The following is a 19,338-nucleotide window of genomic DNA, read 5'->3' on the forward strand; positions in this document are numbered from 1 at the left end:
GGCCAGGGGCTGGGATGGGGAGGCCTGCACTGGGCACGGATGGACGGATGGACAGAAGAAACATGGATGGGAGAAGGAGGGGATGGAGGTTTCGGATGGAGAAAGCAGAGGGAAGGATGGACAGACAGATGAGAAGGGACGGATGGAAGGGGATTGGGACTGAGGCTTGGGGCAGGGATGGGAGGACGGAGGGCTGGATGGAAGGAGAACACAGATGGAAGGATGGACAGATGTGAAGAGATGGATCGCGGGGAGTGAGGATGGTTGGGGGGAGCCCAGAGACTTGGCTGCACTAACCCCCCTGCCTCCCCCACACACTCACCGAGGGGCCGCGCTCGCCCCGGGGCCCCGGTTTCCCGGATAGACCCTGCAACAGAGAGAGTCAGTGAAACACAGACAGGGCATGGGCACCCATGGGAGAACTCAGCCAGCCAGGGCCCTTCAGGGATCCATAATATACTGTGACGAAGCGGGACTGCTCTTAATGTTTCCTCTGAATATTGTGGGGGTGCCTCAGTTTCCCCTAGGCAGTTCTTAAATATCTAGGGGTTGGGGTAAGGGTGTATGATCACTGCAGAGTCCTAGAGGGCAGGTGTGTGCAGGGGTCTGGACACAGGGAATGGCCGACACCCTGTTTCCTGGCAACTGATGGCCTGGGCCCTTCCCCCCTGCAAGGTGAGAGCTAAAGGGTTGGAGAACAAAGGAATCCGGTGACCTCCTGGCCCGAGAAAGGGACAAAGCCCAGAGCAGGGCAGGGCTGGAGAGAGTTTCAGTTTGGGGCTAGCTGGGGACATGGAGTGAAGTGCAGACGGGGTTGTCTGGCTCACGGCCCCCCAAAATGGACCCAGCTGAGGGGTCCTGTTCTCTGCACCTACAAGCTCTGGTTTAGACCATGTTCCTGTCGTTTAATAAACCTCTGTTTTCCTGGCTGGCTGAGAGTCCCGTCTGACTGCGGAGTTGGGGGGCAGGACCCTCTGGCTTCCCCAGGACCCCGCCTGGGCAGACTGGCTGTGGGAAGCGCACAGAGGGGCAGAGGAGGCTGAATGCTCTGAGGTCAGACCCAGGAAGGGGGAAGCTGTGTGACCTTTGTGTCCTGCAGACAGGCTGCTCACAGAAAGGAGTCTTCCCCAGAGTCCTGCCTGGCTTTGTAGGGAGCAGTTCCAGAGCATTGCCCAGGGACTCCGTGACATATACCCACCCACGGAAAACACACAGGGACCCCCCATGCCCCACCCAGCTCACACAGGAACCCCTCAGCCAGCCTGGGCCTGGCAGGGACCCCTAACACCCACCCCTGGAACCCGCCACCCAGAACCAACCCCCCTCTTAGCCCCCATAAAGACCCCCCCATCCATGGCTCTGCAGGGACCTCAACCCCACAGAACCTGCATAGGGATCCCCCAATCCAGGCATCTACAGAGATCCCACCCATAGGACACCCTATTTGCAGCTCTACAGGGACCCCCAACTCCAACCCCCATGGGGAGCCCACCCCACCCAGGGATTTGCAGACACCCCCACCTAGAACCACCCCCTCATCCAGCCCGTCCCTGGAAGACCCTCCTCCACCCCACAACAGCCTCTCACTCTTAGCTCAGTGGTTTGAGCACTGGCCTGCTAAACCCAGGGTTGTGAGTTCAATCCTTGAGGGGGCCACTTAGGGATCAGGGCAGAAATTGGGGATTGGTCCTGCTTTGAGCAGGGGGTTGGACTAAATGACCTCCTGAGGTCCCTTCCACCCCTGATATTCTATGATTCTGTGATTCACCCAGCCCCACTAGTAAGTCCCAGTTCCGATCCATCCCTGGTGGATGTCAGCCCCACCCAGCAGAACCTGTACCCCCCCCCCCCCCCCAAAAGATCCTCCCAACAGTTTCCCCCATGGGGATGCCTCCTGCAGAGGGAAACAAGGACCCAGCTCCACCGGGGGGCAGTGGTGGGGAGCCATGCTGGGGGTGCGCAGAGCCATGATGGAGGGTTACTCACCCGAGCACCCTTCTCACCATTGCTGCCAGGGAATCCAGGGAAGCCCTGAGATCCCTGTGGAGAGAGAAGAGATGGGGTTAGGGGGAGTGCTGGGAGGCAGAGTGGGGGGAAGAGGTGGTAGACCCACCATCCACAGCACTCACCTTCGGGCCTTGCCGTCCTGGGTATCCGGGAAGACCTGGTACGCCCAGCTTCCCCTGCAAGAGAGAGCGAGATGGGATTAGGGGGATGGGACATGGGGCCTTTCCCCACTTGGGGGCACCGGCTCTGATCCAGCCCCAGGGTGGGGGGCTGGCTGTTCAGGGGGGCAGGGAATGGGACACATGGCCTTTCCCCACTTGGGGGCGCCGTCTCCCATCTGGCCCAGGGCAGGGACTGGCTGGCTCAGGGGGCGGGGAACAGGACACATGGGCAGGGGCCCGCTCCCTCATGCTCGGCACTGCCCAGTCCTGCCCCATGCTGTCCAGGCTCCTCACCTTCTCTCCCACCAGTCCAAGGGGACCCGGGTCGCCCGAGGGTCCGGTCCGGCCTTTGGGACCTTCCGGTCCATCCTCTCCTCTGGATCCTGGGACACCCACCTCGCCCTGTGGGTGCAGAGAGAATAGAGGGGTGGGTGAGACTGGCATCGCCAGGAGCAGGCGGGCAGCGAGGGGCTCCGGGCATAAACTTACCCTGTCTCCTTTCACCCCGAAGTCGCCCTTGAACCCAGGGAATCCATCCTCACCCTGCACAGACAGACAGACACACCGGTGACAGTCGTACAGCCAGAGAGGTAAGGCCAGAAGGAACCAGCAGCTCAGCCGGTCCGATCTCCAGTATGTCACAGGCCACCAGCCCCACCCTGCCCCCGCACACGAACCCAGCACACGAGATAAGACCAAAGTGCCACAGCCCCCAGGAGACTGGACTGTTACAGAGAACGGGGGGGGCCGAGGGGCACCAGGGCCTGAGACTCTGCAATGGCAGGGAAAGGGTTAAGTGAGAGACACCCCCCCCAGATAATCCTGGCCAGTGACCCACCCCAGGCTGCAGGGGAAGGTGAACCCCCCAGGTCACTGCCAGTCTGACCATACGGGGGGGGGTGAATTCCTGCCTAACCCCACCCACGGCGATCAGCTGTACCCTGCACATGAATGCAAGGACCAGCCAGCCACGCCCATGGGGGAGATAATGCTGGGTGCCCCCTCAGCGCCCGGCCCTCCCTGCCCAGGTCCCATCTCCAGCTGGGGCTAGCCCTGACGCTGCAGAGGGAGGAGAGTTAAAACAAAAAACACAGAATACACTGGGGAGGGGGAAATCCCTTCCTGACCCCTGGTCAGGGGTCCGCAGCTAGGGGGCGCCGTGCGCCCGTTCCCCCAGCCGGGCACTAGGGGGCGCCGTGCGCCCGTTCCCCCAGCCGGGCACTAGGGGGCGCCGTGCGCCCGTTCCCCCAGCCGGGCACTAGGGGGTTCTGTGTGCAATTCCCGCAATCTGGCACAAGGGGGTGCCGTGCACCAGTTCCCCAGCCAGGCACTAGGGGGCACCATGCATCATTCCCCTGCCTGGCATTAGGGGGTTCTGTGTGCAATTCCCCCAACCTGGCACCAGGGGGTGCTGTGCGCGGTTTCCCCAGCCAGGCACTAGGGGGTGTTGTGCAGTGCTGCCAGCATCATGTCTGACCTGCGGTTGAGGGTCAGGGAAGCAGAACTCACCTTCTCACCCTTGTGACCCTTCAGTCCCCGAATTCCATCCACGCCCTGGGAGAGACGGGGAGAGTTCAACAGGGTGAGCTGCACTGCAGAGACCAGCCACAGATCTAGGCAGAGAACCCAGGAGTCCTGGCTCCCAGCCCCCGCTACTCTAACCCACTGGACCCCACTCCCCTCCCCGAGGTGGGGATAGAACCCAGGAGTCCTGGCCCCCAGCCCCCCGGTCTAACCCACTAGACCCCAATCCCCTCCCAGAGCTGGGATAGAACCCAGGAGTCCTGGCTCCCACTGGCTACAATCCTCTTGTCTTGTTTTCCACTCTAGCCAGAATCCTCTTCTCCCCTTGAGGGGCAGGGACCTCCTGGCTGCACCCATCCTTACTAAGAATTGTGGGTAATATCCCAGTCCCAGAGAGTCACGCCAAGTCCTGGGACCAATCAGCCGCTTACCTTCACACCACGTGGGCCTGGGTAGCCAATTGGACCTTGGGGACCAGACGGACCCTGCAATGGAGAGAAATCAGACCAATCACAGGGGAGAGTCGCTGGGGTCCCTGCTCCCTACTAGGGGGGCTTAGAATCAGGGATGGGAGAAATGTCACCCCACCAACCTGGGGGCTCTGACCCCTGCACCTTGGGGGACAGGGTCTTAGCACCTCACCCCTAGCACCTGGGGGGTTGTGACTTGGCCTCCGAAATCTGAAAGGGCTAGGACTGGGGGCGGGGGGGGGGGTTCAACCCCAGTGTCTGAGGGAAATGGGGATATTGGGGTCGGGGGGGATGACGGGAAGGGGCAGGAGCGGACGTTATCCCCTTACCTGGTTACCTTTGGTTCCCGGCGGACCTTCCTTCCCCGGATGCCCCTGAGAGGGAGGGAATGGGAAAGGGAAAAGACAGAGAGGGATGAATCATTAACACCAGCATCACAGCACTTAACCCCTGGGCGTTGCTCTGTCCCCCTGCCTAGGGAGCTACCCCAACATCCTACCCCCGGCTCCTGCGGAAAGGGCACTGCCCCCTGCCTGTGGGGCAGGAATAGCCCTCGTCTGCCCAGCTCTGACCTGAACTTCTTTAACCAAGTGTTGGGGGACACCTGGCCTGCTCGGTGAGAATGGTCAGTGGTACAGGCTCACTTCCTGTTAAACATGGCCACCAGGTCCTTGCCCCATGAGCACGGGTGCGAGTGGGGGGTCAACAGGAAGTGATGCTAGCTCACTTCCTGTTAAACACGGCCACCTGGACCTCACCCATGAGCAGGGGTGCGAGTGGTGGGCCAACAGGAAGTGGTACGGGCTCACTTCCTGTTCAACATGGCCACGAGGTCCTCACCCCATGAGCGGGGGTGCGAGTGGGGGGCCAACAGTGAGTGGTACTAGCTCACTTCCTGTTAAACATGGCCGCCAAGTCCTCACCCCATGAGCAGGGGTGCGAGTGGGGGGCCAACAGGAAGTGGTACTAGCTCACTTCCTGTTAAACATGGCCACCAAGTCCTCACCCCATGAGCAGGGGTGCGAGTGGGGGGCCAACAGGAAGTGGTACTAGCTCACTTCCTGTTAAACATGGCCACCAGGACCTCACCCATGAGCAGGGGTGAGAGTGGGGGGCCAACAGGAAGTGGTACAGGCTTACTTCCTGATAAACATGGCCACCAAGTGCTCACCCCATGAGCAGGGGTGCGAGAGGGGGGCCAACAGGAAGTGGTACGGGCTAACTTCCTGTTAAACATGGCCACCAGTCATTGCCCCAAAGCGGGGAGGGGGTACTGCTCAAGAGCATCTCTGTGATGAGGGGGCTGTGACGAAATGGGACTGTTCTTAATGTTTCCTCTGAATAGCGTGGGGGTGCCTCAGTTTCCCTGTGCAGTTCTTAAGTATCTAGAGGGTGGAATAAGGGTGTATGATCGTTGCAGAGCCCTAGAGGGCAGGTGTGTGCAGGGGTCTGGACGCAGGGAATGGCTGACACCTGGCAACTGATGGCCTGGGCCCTTCTCCCCTGCAAGGTGAGAGCTAAAGGGTTGGAGAACAAAGGAATCAGGTGGCCTCCTGTCCCGGGAAGGGGACAAAGCCCAGAGGAGGAGGGGCTGGAGGGAGTTTCAGTTTGGGGCTGGCTGGGACATGGAGTGAAGGGCAGACGGGGTTGTCTGGCTCACTGCCCCCCAAAATGGACCCAGCTGAGGGGTCCTGTTCTCTGCACCTACAAGCTCTGTTTTAGACCATGTTCCTTTCGTCTAATAAACCTCTGTTTTACTGGCTGGCTGAGAGTCCCTCTGACTGCGGAGTTGGGGTGCAGGACCCTCTGGCTTCCCCAGGACCCCGCCTGGATGGACTCGCTGGGGGAAGCGCACGGAGGGGCAGAGGATGCTGAATGCTCCGAGGTCAGACCCAGGAAGGTGGAAGCCGGGTGAGCTGTGTCCTGAAGACAGGCTGCTCACAGAAAGGCGACTGCCCCAGAGTCCTGACTGGCTTCATGGGGAGCAGTTCCAGAGCATCGCCCAGGGACTCCGTGACAGGGGCCTCTACAGGAAATATATGAGCTCACTTCCTGTTAAGCATGGCTGCCCCACCCTTGCACCCATGCCAAGGTCAGGCCAGACGTCAAGAGGAAATGGCACTGGCCCACTTCCTGTTAAACATGGCTGCCGGGCTTTCGCCCCAGGGGCAGGAGGGAGTCATGCCGTGCAGGATGCCAATAGTATGGGCTCACTTCCTGTTAAATATGGCCGCCGTATTGCCATTCTGGGGCTGGGGGAGTCTGGGGGCCAGGGTGCTAGGAGGAGAGGGTAGAAGGAAGGAGAGGAGGAGCTGGGGTGAGCAGGTTACTCACGGGAGGCCCGTCGGACCCTGGCATACCGGGGAGGCCAGGTTTGCCTCTGGGGCCCTGCAGAGAGAGAGAGAAAAGCAGAGCTCAGAGCTGGCAGAGCAGAGACCCTCAGTGTGTGAGCCAGGCTGGTGCAGGGGGTGGGGGCTACACAACACCAGGGGAGCAGGGGAGGTTTGGGGCACTCACCTTCTCTCCGGGGGGCCCCATAGCACCTTGTGGGCCAGGCAATCCCTGAAAGAGAGACACATGGTCAGATCCAGCCCCCACTCCCCACCCAGAGCCAGGGAGAGACTCCAGGAGTCGCTCCCAGCTCCCCCTGCTCTAATCCACTGGACCCCACTCCCCACCCAGAGCGGGGACGCAACCCAGGAGTCCTGACTCCCAGCCCCACTGGACCCCGAGTCCCCAGAGTTGGGCTGTTTCAGGGCAAGGGTATTCCTTACCTGGGTGCCTGGAGTTCCCTGCTGACCTGGGGGGCCTGGCTCGCCTTGCGGCCCCTGTAACAGTCAGACACAATTGCAGTTAGAACCAGAACGACCTGCATGTTATACAGAAGGGAGAGAGGGCACTGCTGTAGGGGAAGTTCACAACACTGGGATCACTGGATGGGGGCACTGCCATAGGGGAAGCTTGCAGCACCAGAGACCCCATTTAAGGCACTGCTGTAGGAGAAGCTCGCAGCACTGGAGTCCCTGACTTGGGGCACTGCTGTAGGGGAAGCTCACAGCACTGGCGTCCCTGGGTGGGCCAACCCAGTCCATAGCAGGACCTGGCAGCGCAGACAGACAGACAGACAGCCGTGCCGACTCACCAGGTTCCCTTTGGGCCCGATGGGACCATCTATGCCACGCACGCCCTGCGGAGGAGACAGACAGACAGATGGAGGTTAATGTGGTGGGGGTCACGGGGGGGCTGGGGGAATTGGGATGCCATGTGTGGCACTTACCAGAGGCCCGGGGATCCCTGGTGGGCCTTTGGGTCCAAGCAAACCTCTGGGTCCCTGCAGGGAGGGGAGAGACCTGAGTTAGTGAGGCTGTAGGGACTAAGCTGGGCCTGGGTCCCCCACCAGGGCTGCGGGGGGAGCCAGCAATTGCCCCCCCCCCCAGCCCAGCAAACAGCAGCACATGTGCACCCAGACATGCACACCCTGAACCAGCCCACGCTTCCGGCACCACACTGAGCAAGCAACACATAAGCCCTGGAGCTGAGGACCCCATGAGGACGCTGCTCCGTGGTGCAGACCCTGCTCCTGCTCCGATCCCAGACCCTGTGGCCTGGGCCATGTGCTGGGGTGAAACCCCAGAGCATCCTGGGACATGGCGCTAAGACCCCTCAGTTTCACTGCAACGAGACGCCACGGGCGCCCGTATTAGGAGACGCTGGGCCCTTGTGGAGTCTGCCAGGGGCAGGCACAGAGGGACCCCACAGGCCAGTTCCCCAGCTGGTGTTGCTCTGTCCCCGACGCCCGGCCCCAGACAGCTCATCCATCCACCCCGCGGGTAGCAAGGGCTAACCCCCAAACAGCTTCCGGAGGCTTGCCCAAAAGGGAACTGCTCTCGGGGAAGAGCGTTCTGGGCGACGGGGATACGGGCACCATGTGGGAATGTTCACACCGCTCAGGCTCTCGATAAACTTCAGAGAGTCCAGACACTTGCATTTGTCCTGGGTTTTACTACCAAATACCCCAGGAGAGAGGATTTTGGTGGGTTCTCATCCTCCCCCCACCCCAGGCTGCAGCTTTTCCAAACAGCGTCAAATCTGTAAATGTAACAGAGCCGCAAGAGCGGGGAAGGGACAGGAGAAAAGAGAAAACAAACCCAACCAAACCCCAACCCTGCCCTAACACCAACGCCGACTCCAACCCCAACCCCAACCGCAACTCCAACGTCCACCCCACCCCTATCGCCAACCACAACCCTAACGCCAACTCCAACACCAAGCCCACCCCACTGTCAACTCCCACTCTAAGCCTAACACCAACCCTAACTCCAACCCTAGGACCAACTCCCACACCAATCTCAGCCCTCACGCCAATGCCAGCCCCAATACCAACACCTAGCCCAATCCTAGTGCCAGCCCCGATCCCTGCCTGGGTCCCATTTTCCAAACTGATCTGTCAGAGTGTTCCCTGCACTAGTCGGCGCTCCCCTGTCGAAAGCTGGCTGCAGTCCCATCCCGTGGCTCCCGAACAGCAGGGCCTTAGCACTCCCAGTTTTCAGCTCACCCCTCACGGTGTCTTCAGGGACCCAGGCTGGGATTTTCAAATTGAGTCTAGGGCCCCAACTGGATCCCTTCCACGCCGTGCCAACCCTTGGCTATATCCTGCCAATTTCAAACTCCTCCCCTCCGCACTGCCAGCTCCTGAGGCACCAAGGAGTCCAGTCCCGGCAATACCGGGAGCAATACCGGGAGCCGGGGGCACAGGAGAGGGGGCAGTTTGGACATAAGTGGGAGCAGATGGAGGTTTGGGGGTAAACCATTAACTGGCTTGTTTCTGCTGAAGTGTGCAGGGTGAAGCAGTTAACGTTGAGCTCTGATTTTGCCATCAGTAGGTTGAATGGTTAATGGTGATTTTATGGAGAGGGGTTAACACAGGGGTGGGCAAACTATGGCCCGCGGGCCGTGTCCAGCCCGTCAGACCTTTTAATCCGGCCCTCGAGCTCCCGTCGGGGAGTGGGGTCGGGGGCTTGCCCCTCTCTGCGCGTGCCATGGCTCTGCGTGGCTCCCGGAAGCAGCGGCATGTCCCCCCTCCGGCTCCTGCCTGTAGGGGCAGCCAGGGGGTGCCTCAGGCTGCCCCCGCCCCAAGCGTTGCCCCCGCAGCTCCCATTGGCCGGGAACCGCAGCCAGTGGACGCTGCAGGGGTGGCGCCTGCGGACAGAGCAGCACGCAGAGCCACACGGCCGGTGCCACGCCTCCGCAAAGGACCCGGAGCGGGGACATGCCACTGCTTCCGGGAGCTGGTTGCGGTAAGTGCCGCCCAGAGCCTGCACCCCTGACCTCCTTCCGTGCCCCAACCCCCTGCCCCAGCCCTGATCCCCCTCCCGCCCTCCGAACCCCTTGGTCCCAGCCTGGAGCCCCCTTCTGCACCCCAAACCCCTCATCCCTGGCCCCACCCCAGAGCCTGCACCCCAAGCCCCATTTTCATGAGCATTCATGGCCTGACATACAATTTCCATATCCAGCTATGGCCCTCAGGCCACAAAGTTTGCTCACCCCTGGGTTAACAACACAGAGCTGAGAGCCAAGGGGCTGAGAATCAAGGCTCTGCTGGGGCAGTTGCCTGCCCTCAGAGCAGTGGATTCAGACAGGGCCAGAACAGGGAGGATTGTGGGGCCCAATTCCATGGAGTGTAGGGGGAGTAAATCCCTGGCGGGGGTGGGCGGGGAGAACAGGGTAAATGGGGCCCTGATTATCCCTCTGCACCACCCTGGGGAGCTGCCCCCTCTCGCACTGGCACAAGCTCCTGCTGCCTGCCTGGCAGGGAGGGGACGTACCGGTTCTCCAGGGAGCCCTCTGGGGCCGACCTCTCCATCGTCTCCCTGGGGGAAGAGAAAAAGGGGGTGAGGCAGAGAACGGGGAGGGGAGCAAGCTCAGCTCCCCCACAGCCATCCCTGCTCCCCGTTTCCAGATCCCTCTGCTCCCCCCACCTCCAGCCCCCTCCATCACCCCATTCCCCTTCTCCATATTCCCCACAGCTCTCCCACATCTCCCTCCCCGGGGAGCCACCCCAGCTCCCCTCAGTCTCCCTCCCACGCCCCCCCCCGACCCTCCAGTGAGCAGTTACTCACCCGCTGTCCGTCCTCACCAGGGGGGCCTGGGATGCCCTGGGAACCCGTCTCACCCTGCGGGGACAAAGCCTTGGATCAGCTGGGCGGGTGGGTGGGGAGCCATGGGGGTTGTGTACGTGGGATGCGCAGGTGCTTGGGGGGTGGCCGTGTGTGTGATGGGGACACGGCTGTATGTGCCGTGGGGGTGACTATGTAATTGCAGGGGGCTGGGGGTGCATTGCAAATGTGCCGGATGTGTATGTGTTGGGCTGTGAACTGCGTGCAGCTGTGTTGTTGTGCGCAATTGCAGATGTGCTGTGTGTATTGTGTGTGTGACTGCAGCGGCTTTGTGTGTATTGTTGCGTATCTGAGTGTGTGCACATACAGTTAGGAGAGCGTTGTTGTGTGCACGGTTGTAGCTATGTGACTGTGTGATTGCACACACTTGGCTGCACAAGTGCGCTGGGGAGGCTGCGCGTCTACTGCACGGTGCGGTGTGTTTGTGGTGACACGGCTGCGGGGGGGGTGTGTGCAGGAGGTGTCTAGCGTTCCGCGTGGCTGTGTGCATTGCACAAGTTGCGTAAGGCTGTGCGTAGATTCTGAGGCCAGAAGGGCTCGGCTGCCCCTGCGTTGCTCCGGCCGCTGGTCTGCCCCGAAACAAGCCCTGCTGGAACTAGAGTGCGTATATCTGTGTGTGTAGATACGCGTGTGCGTGCGGGTAGGGCGGCGGCTCTGGCTGTGTGGTGTACAGTTGTGTGTCTGTGTGTGTATCAATGCTCAGAGGGGGGTGCACAATTGTGTAGCACACACATGGGCTGGCCAGAACTGACCGCGGGGCGGCCCCATCTCTCAGGGAGATCCCAACAGTGTACCAGGACCGGGCCCCCCCAGCTCCCCGCACCACGAGGCGCCCGGCCAACATGACTCACCCTGTACCCCTTGTCCCCCGGCAGCCCCGGCAACCCGTCAAAGCCTCGGTCGCCCTGCGGAGAGAAGCACAGAACAGCTCCCTGAGCCAGCACACCCCAGCTGGGGAGACACCCCCGTAGGACCCCCTTCCAGGTCACCCCATCCCCGGGAGGTGGGCTGCAATTCCCCGCTGGGAACAAGGGTGGGCCTGTCACGCACAGGCCCCTGGGATCCTTGTTCTGAAGCAGTGATGTTCCCACACAGAATGGGAGGGTCGCTGGTTGAGTTAGTGGGTCTCCAACGTGCTAGAGTGGATCACTGGTGCACGAGGATCACCACACTGCATGGGTGGGTTACCAGGACAGTGCATCACCAGGAGATTCGTGCATGCTCTGAGTGGATCACTCACACAGCAAATGACTAGATCGCTAATGGATCATCATGCTGAATGAGTGAGTTGCTGGAAGAGTGGATTACCACTGGATTCATGGATAAATAGCTCAGGTGATCTAGTGATCTTCAGTGCCTTCACCTCATGGACTATTGGTGGATTTGCAGGGGTGGTGACCTAGTGGATTACCAGCAACGCAACCTACTGGATCAACACTGCTACAGCCCAGTGGGCCACCAGAGCAGTGACCTACTGGATCATCTGTGGATCTACAGTGCTGGGACCTAGTGGATCACCAGCCCAAGGAGGCCAGGCCCTGATTGGTCCCCTGGGCAGGCTCACACCCAGTGCCTTGTCCACGGAAGCCATGACCCTGTTACCTTAACACCAGGCTCCCCGGGCATCCCCCGAGCGCCGTCGGCTCCAGCACGACCCTGCCAGAGAGAGACAGAGACGGGATGAGAGGCGGCTCGCCGGGCACAGACCTGCCCCCACCCTGGGGTATCCCCACCAGGATCCACACACTTACCCTCCTTCCAGGCTTCCCCGGGGGGCCAGACAGGCCCTGCGGCCCGCGGGGTCCCTACAGAGAAAGAGGGAGGGAAAGGGTGAGCAGAGCTTCCCGCACAAGCCGCTTGGGCAGGGAGGAGAAGAGGGAGATATGGGGGTGGGAGCTCTCCAGGGCCGAGGGGCTAATGCAGGGGTCTGGGGGCTCAGATCAGGGTTAGGCTCCAGGGTGGGACGGGGCTCCTGGGGTCAGACAGGGGGGTTCTTCCCCAGTGTCTGAGGGGTTAGTGAGGGGTGGGGTGACAGAGAGTGGTAACAAAGGGTAAACAGAGGGGCGGGCGGCAGCGACCCGGGCTCTGGGTCAGGGTTATAAGTCACAGGAGCCTGGGATCCAAACAGCCCAGAAGAAATCCAGCATCGGAACCAGGGGTCAGAGGTCGCTTGCCAGCGTCAGGGGTTAGACGTCAAGGTCAGGGGCCACTGATCGTGAGTTAGGGTCACAGAACAGAGGTGGGGGTCACGGGTCATTCACGCTGGTCAGGGGCCAATGATTGGGAGTAAGGGTCAGAGACCTGGGTCATGGGCTGGGGAGAGAGGTCATGGTGAAGGGGTCAGGGACTGGGGTCAGAGGTCAGGGACTGGGGTCAGAGTGAAGGGGTCAGAGGTCAGTGGCTGAGATCAGAGGTCAGTGACAGGGTCATGTCCATGGGTCGGAGCAAGAGGTCAGGACAGGAGCCAGGGGTCAGAGTCGGGGTCGTGCTGGGCTCCAACCCCCCGATCTCCTGCCAAGGCCAAGCCTGTTACCTGGGGTCCGAAGTCTCCGGCTTCCCCCTTCAGCCCGGTGCCCCCTGGCTGCCCCTGGAATGAGACAGCAGAGCAGAGGGGGTTACCTGGGGGCAGCACGTGGGCTCAGGGCCACAACCCTCCCCACAATCTCCCCAGGGCGCTGGGACCCACAGAACCCGGGGACGTGAAATTCCAGTGACACCAGCCCCACTCGCTGCCCCACATCCCAGGGCGCTGGGACCCACAGAACCTGGGGACGTGAAACTCCAGTGACCACAGCCCCACATGCCCAGAGCACGGGGAACACAAGGACATGAAGCCCTAGTGACTCCAGCACTCTGTGTCCCACCCCAGGGACAAGCCAACACGTTCCCCCTAAGCCCTGACACCCGCCCCCACATCCCCAGAGCACCAGCCATCAAGCGATGCCTCCTCCCAACCCCATCCCGGAGCAGGTACCTACCAGGGGCCCAGGCCGGCCAGTGTATCCCATGGGTCCCGGGGGGCCACGCAGGGCCATCTAGGGGAGAGAGAGGAGAAGGAGAATTAGACTGCAGCAAGCCAGGATCCCCGCCAAACACAGAACAAAGCAGGGAATAAGGGGTGGGACTAGAACAGGGCTGAGCCGGAAACATGGGGATCCAGAGAATTATTGGGACTTGGGGGGTAAGAACAGGGTCCCAGTTGGGGATCTAAGAGGGGAATAAAACATGAATTTATCAGCATCTATAGACTGGAGGGAAAACAGTGACACTCATGTTCTAGAAGAGAAGCTACAGACTTACTGGGGTTTTAGGAAAAAGCACATTGTGATGTCAGCAGGGTTCTAGAAGGGGACAAGCATGGTCCTAGCATGTTTGATGGGGGGTCTAGAGGGGTGACAAGGTGGGGCCTCATTGGCGTTCTAGAAAAGGAGAAATTGTGATTTGATCAGCACTCAGGAGGGTTAATAAGGTTTGAAGGGAAGATCAATCACATCACAGTCTTAAGGCAATGATCCATGATAGTCTTGGGGTTCTAGAAATGCAGTAAAATGTTTTGTTACACTTGCAAGGGTTCTAGGTGGGCACAGACTGTAACCCCCATGGTTCCAGGAGAGCAGTTGATTGTAATCTCGTCTGGGTTCTAGAAGGGCAGGGATGTTGTTGAAGAGCTACTTAACCATAACGTTATAAATGAATCTAGAAGGGCAACGAACAGGGATCTGCTGAGATTCTAGAAAGGTGACAAACCATTATCCTGCAGTTCTAGAGTGGCAGTAAATTGTGACCTTGGGGAAGCTCTGGAAGGGCACTGACCACTATGTGGTATGGAATCTTAAAGAGCAATAAAAGAGTGATCCTTAACATGGTTCTAGAAAGATAATAAATTGTGATCCCACTGAGGTTCTGGGATCGAGAACCCACTGAGATTCTGGGTAATCGAGAACCCAGATACCCATTTGGTATCTGGGTTCTCGATTACCAAATTGATCAGGGCTCCAGGGTAGGAGATAAGGCAGGATCTTTTCCTACCCTGACCCGGCCCAACTCTCCCTGCCCCGTCTCCACTTTAGACTTACCCGGGCTTGCTGTAAAATGGCCTGCGCTTGTGCCTCTTGTGCGGACACCGCGGGCCCCTTGTCTCCACCGCTGCTCCCAAACCGAAACTGGGGGAGGAAAGACAAACCTTCAGGTGTGAAAAACATACTGCCGCCATCCCTGAACTCACAGCAAAATCCCAGAACTCACACCGCCCTCCCAGAACTGGGCTCCTGGGAGACATACCCGGAGCCCTCCCTTGAGCTCCAGAGCCCAAGGCCTGCTCTGTCCTTCACACGTCACGATGCTGGGGGGCGAGGGAGGGGGGGAAGCAGATCACATTGCCAGAGCTCCCCTGGCCTGTTGTAGATTCCCAGAGATTTGCTGCAACCTATCCAATTCCAGGCTGCATTCCTGGTACTCTCCCTTCTCGTCTAGACTCACACATATCCACTGCATGCTCTACGATTCTAGGTAATACTACCAGAGTGCCCATTTCTGTTCCATACACAGATAAGCGCACCGTGTAGGCTTGCTAGTTTCAGGTAATGCTATCAGGGTTCACCCTTCTGTTCTAGACTCCCTGCATCATCTTTGGTTCTAGATAATGCTATTAACACTAGCCTTTCTGTTCTTAACTCACTGTGCTCTCCAGTTCTAGATCACGCTACGAGAGCTCTCCCTTCTATCCTAAATTCCCATATCCCTATTATATTATCTACATTTCCAGAGAACAGCACCAGAGTCTCCCTGTCCTGTTCTAGATTCCACACAGGCCCATCCACTGTGCAATCTCCAGTTCTAGATCACAGGTTTTTCTTCTAAACTAGACCTAGACATCTTCTCTGGTTTTAGGTAATATTTGTAAAATCCATCTTGTCTGTTACAGATTTATACTCTAAGATGCCTCTGTTTTAGGAGTTACTCTCTGGGTTCTACATTCAAATAGCCCCACTACATACTAACCAGGACTAGCTAAGAGAATCAGCCTCCTCTTTCCCACATCTTAGATCCTCACAGATCCACTCTAAAATCTTCAGTTCTAGATCACAGTACTAGAGTTCCCCTTTTTGTTTTAGACTTCAGCTGACCCACTGTATCCTCCCCAGTTCTACCATCTCTGTTCTCTCATCCCTTTTAGATTCCAACAGGTCCATCTATCCTCTCTGGTTCTAGGCCATGCTATCAGAGTTCCTCTTGTTTTACTCTAGACCCCGCAAGCCCACTGTATAGGCTACAGTATTAGGTATCTGAGTTCTTGAGCCCCATAGACCCATTTTATCATCTACCAGTTCTGGATACTGCTATCTGAGCCCCATGCCTGCCCTAGATTTCCACAGACACATCATATTGTCCCTAGTTCTAGGTAACACAGTGAGAGTCTTCCTTGATTTATTCAAGACCCACAAACCCACATTATCCTTTCTGGTTCTAGATCACACAAATTAGTTCTCCTGATCTTATTCTAGACCTCAGAGCCCCCACCTTCCATATACTTCCTTGTTCCAGCTCCCACCAGTATTTCGTCTAGTTTTATTCTAGAGCCCACAGAGCCACCCCAGTTCTAGGTCACCCTATCAGCACCTTCCCCTGCTGTTCTAGACCCTAGTCAGCCTGTGTTAGCCCATTCCATTCCAGACTGCAGCAGCCCCATCATTAACCCATCAAACACCTCCTCACTCACCGGGAGCATGAGGGACGTGCCAGGGGGTCCAGGCATCCCATCCGAGCCAGGGAGACCTGAACGGCCAGGAGGACCCTGTTGGAGGGAGACGCAGAGCGGGAGGTTATTGCACGGGGACGGGGCCTGCGATCTTCCCCTCAGACAGTGCTGCTGCTGCCCCTGCATGTCTCAGCAACCACAGCCCCTCCAGCGCTGCACCCATCTTCCCCACACACAGTGCCAGCCTCATATTCTCCCGACACCCCGACACACACTGGCCTTGCCGGGATCTCTGGCCTACCTCCAAACACCCCAGGCCATCGGCGCTGTGTATGCACACGCATGCACCATCCCACACACTAGTGCTTGCACACTCCCAGGTACTCACACGCCCGGCGCCTTCCCCAGCCAAGGGGGCACAATGACATCCCACCCCAGCACACATTCGCACCTCACCATGCAAACTCACGTTCACTCCTCCCTTGGAAGGGGGGCCGCGGTCTCCCCAAGAGCTGGTGCTGGACCCACAACCCCTGCCGTGGGGCCAGGTTCCAGCTCGCACTCACCCTCTCACCAGGATCTCCTGGGGGGCCCGGAGGGCCCTGTGTGCCCGGCGGCCCTGATATGCCCTGAGGAAACACATGAGAGACACACAGTGAGGTTAATGCACCAGCAGGGGGATCTGCCCCCGGCCCCAGAGCATCCCCCAGAACTCCCCGGACGGACAAACAGACAGGCTCTTACCGCAGGTCCCTCAGGGCCGGGGGGGCCCTCCACCAGCATTCCCTGCAGAACAAGAGGCAGAGAGCAGGGTTACGCCACCGACAGGCCCAGGTGGGGCAAGGGCAGAGTGGGCCCGGGGTGGGGGGCGATAAAGCCCCCAGCTGAGGAGGCCTTGGACAGACACAGCCCCTGGCCAGGAGGCATCCTAGAGAGACTGGGGATTGCCCAGGTGAGTTTGAAAAGGGGGAAGGTCTCCCGGCTCATCCACACCCCTCGCCCACTCCCCCCATCAGGAGAGACGGCCACTGGCTGTGCACACACGACTGGGCACCCTCCCACGCACATAGACATCTACTAACACAAACATGCAAATACAGTGGCATGCATGCACCAGAGCGTGCAAATACACACAGACACACACGCCGTGGTGCGTAACAGATGCACACACATGGGAACTAACACCTACACGCAAACTAGATGTGCACTCACAGGCACTCACAAATACACATTTGCACACGCATACACAATTGTGCAAGCACCGACAGACAGGTACAAAGGGAATCTGCAGGCAGAGGCCTGTGCAAACTCATGCACACGCTCAGGGGCACATGCAACACATGTGCACACACATGATTCTTCCCCCTGGAAGTGTGACAATACATATATGCTTGTTCACACAGGTGTGCGGGGACACGCACACATGTCCCATCCTGCCGTGCGCACCCTGCCCCCCTGCACACATACACTCGTCTGTGCCTATCATCACACGATAGATCACTACGTCCATCGCACACACACACAACCCCGGGGGGGCTCCAGGCCCAGATGACCTGTGACGGGGCATTCAGGGCGTGCTGATCCCTGAATAGGGCAGGGGCTGAGACAGGACAGGAGGCGTTGGGGGGGGCTCTGTCCCATGCACAGCAGGATATCCTGCTCCTGCCACAGGGTGCATTGGGGGCTGCATGGGGGTGGGGCACCCCAGGGCCCGGACTATGCAGAGATGGGCAACGTCCAGGCATGGACAATGGAGGGGCTGGTGGGATCAACTGATCTCCCCCTAACCCGTCAACGCAGAGACCTACCGGTTCCATGACGGCCGGCTCTCCCTTCTCTCCTTTGTAGCCTCTGACTCCGCGCACAGCCTGGGGGTAACACACATATAACCGCAAAGAGTGGCCCGGTCAATATAACACACCCGAGGCCCACTCTGGCACCCTCCCAGCCCTGCAAATCCCAGCTCCCCCATCGGGCGGCAGGGCTCATCGAGCACCACTCAGCCGCACCACCCCGAGGCTCTGTTATCTGAGGCTCCCTGTCCCCCCTGGTCTGAGGAAAAATGGAGTAAAGGTGAAGGAAATGCAGATCAGGATCTGTGTAAATGTGGAGTAAAGTCTGAGTAAAGCTGAAGTAAACCTGGGGCAGGCTCTGTGTAAGGCCTCAGGATTGTGTCCCAACCCTTCAGTTATCCGCCTGCAGCCTAGGGAGACAAGGCTGCCGTTTCTCATTGGAACCCACCCTCACCCCTATCAGCTCCCTTGGAGCCTCTGGGCCTGTTGAGTTAGGATGCTCCGTTAGCTCTGAGCTAATCAATGCATCACGACCCACAGCAGCTCTGAAGGGAAACTGAGGACAGGTCACATCACCAGGTGAAACACACCCCAGGGGAGGTGGTCAGGGGGAGGAGAGATTTAAAGGTCCACATCTGGAGATGCCCCAGCCCTAAATCGCCAGCCCCATTGAGATGGCAGCGTGCGGGGAGGGGAATTACCGCATCCCTTTTGGAGGTTACCCCCCAAATCGGTAATTGACACCAGCGCGGCCAATACTCGGGGAGGTGGGTGAATAACAGAGATGGCCGTACGTGGGGATGACATCACAGGGCGTAAGATGACATCACAGAGTGGGGATGCCCTGGCGGGTTGGGGCATTGCCAAGGCAGAGGATGTCATGGTTATAACATGAGGTGCGATGCCATCGGGGCACGACAGGCCCATCTCTGAACATACGAGGTGGGGGAGAGGGTGCTGATGTCACTCCGAGCAAGAAGTGACCTCACAAGAGAGGAAGCGCATCACAGGAAATGGAATGGTGGAGGGAAAGTGACACAATGGTCAGTGAGGTGCAGGGAAGGACTGCCAAAGACAGGAAGCGACCACTACACTGGACAGCCATGACCCACATGATGCCAAGCCAACACGGAGGAAGTGATGTCACGACAAACAGAAAATGACTGTGACACAACAGTAAATGCTGACAAGGAGGCAGGGATGCCACAAACAAATTGACACCACACAGGAAGTGACAACAATTCAAACAGTAGTGACACCATGAAAAGCAGGAAGTGACACATCGACAAACAGGAATTAACACATCAGAAAGCGACACCACGGCAAACAGGAAGTGCCGCCATGACACACCAACAAATGGCCACAAACAGGAAGTGACACCATGACGATGACAACACAGAGCCATGAATGGGACATGGCATCTCAACAAACAAGAAGTGACACCATGATGACAACAACACAGAGCCATGAATGGGAGGTGACATCTCAACAAACAGTAACTGACACCAT

General features: G+C 58.8%; 1 protein-coding gene across 1 annotated transcript in view; it reads right to left on the bottom strand.

Annotated features, from left to right (window-relative positions):
* Positions 1–19,338, bottom strand: part of COL11A2 (collagen type XI alpha 2 chain) — a 68,301-nt gene that overhangs the window by 28,789 nt on the left and 20,174 nt on the right. Inside the window, exons 11-35 of the mRNA XM_077832841.1 lie at positions 17,845–17,904; positions 16,781–16,822; positions 16,603–16,665; positions 16,058–16,132; positions 14,415–14,501; positions 13,317–13,373; positions 12,872–12,925; positions 12,090–12,143; positions 11,941–11,994; positions 11,190–11,243; positions 10,282–10,335; positions 9,988–10,032; positions 7,440–7,493; positions 7,305–7,349; positions 6,937–6,990; positions 6,680–6,724; positions 6,497–6,550; positions 4,492–4,536; positions 4,124–4,177; positions 3,678–3,722; positions 2,658–2,711; positions 2,463–2,570; positions 2,130–2,183; positions 1,987–2,040; positions 323–367 (exon numbers count right to left, since the gene is read on the bottom strand). Of these exons, the coding sequence (XP_077688967.1) occupies positions 323–367; positions 1,987–2,040; positions 2,130–2,183; positions 2,463–2,570; positions 2,658–2,711; positions 3,678–3,722; positions 4,124–4,177; positions 4,492–4,536; positions 6,497–6,550; positions 6,680–6,724; positions 6,937–6,990; positions 7,305–7,349; positions 7,440–7,493; positions 9,988–10,032; positions 10,282–10,335; positions 11,190–11,243; positions 11,941–11,994; positions 12,090–12,143; positions 12,872–12,925; positions 13,317–13,373; positions 14,415–14,501; positions 16,058–16,132; positions 16,603–16,665; positions 16,781–16,822; positions 17,845–17,904 (1,410 nt within the window). The remainder of the gene's footprint in view (positions 1–322; positions 368–1,986; positions 2,041–2,129; positions 2,184–2,462; positions 2,571–2,657; positions 2,712–3,677; positions 3,723–4,123; positions 4,178–4,491; positions 4,537–6,496; positions 6,551–6,679; positions 6,725–6,936; positions 6,991–7,304; positions 7,350–7,439; positions 7,494–9,987; positions 10,033–10,281; positions 10,336–11,189; positions 11,244–11,940; positions 11,995–12,089; positions 12,144–12,871; positions 12,926–13,316; positions 13,374–14,414; positions 14,502–16,057; positions 16,133–16,602; positions 16,666–16,780; positions 16,823–17,844; positions 17,905–19,338) is intronic.

This window comes from Eretmochelys imbricata, chromosome 14 (assembly GCF_965152235.1).
Source record: "Eretmochelys imbricata isolate rEreImb1 chromosome 14, rEreImb1.hap1, whole genome shotgun sequence".
NCBI lineage: Eukaryota > Metazoa > Chordata > Testudines > Cheloniidae > Eretmochelys > Eretmochelys imbricata.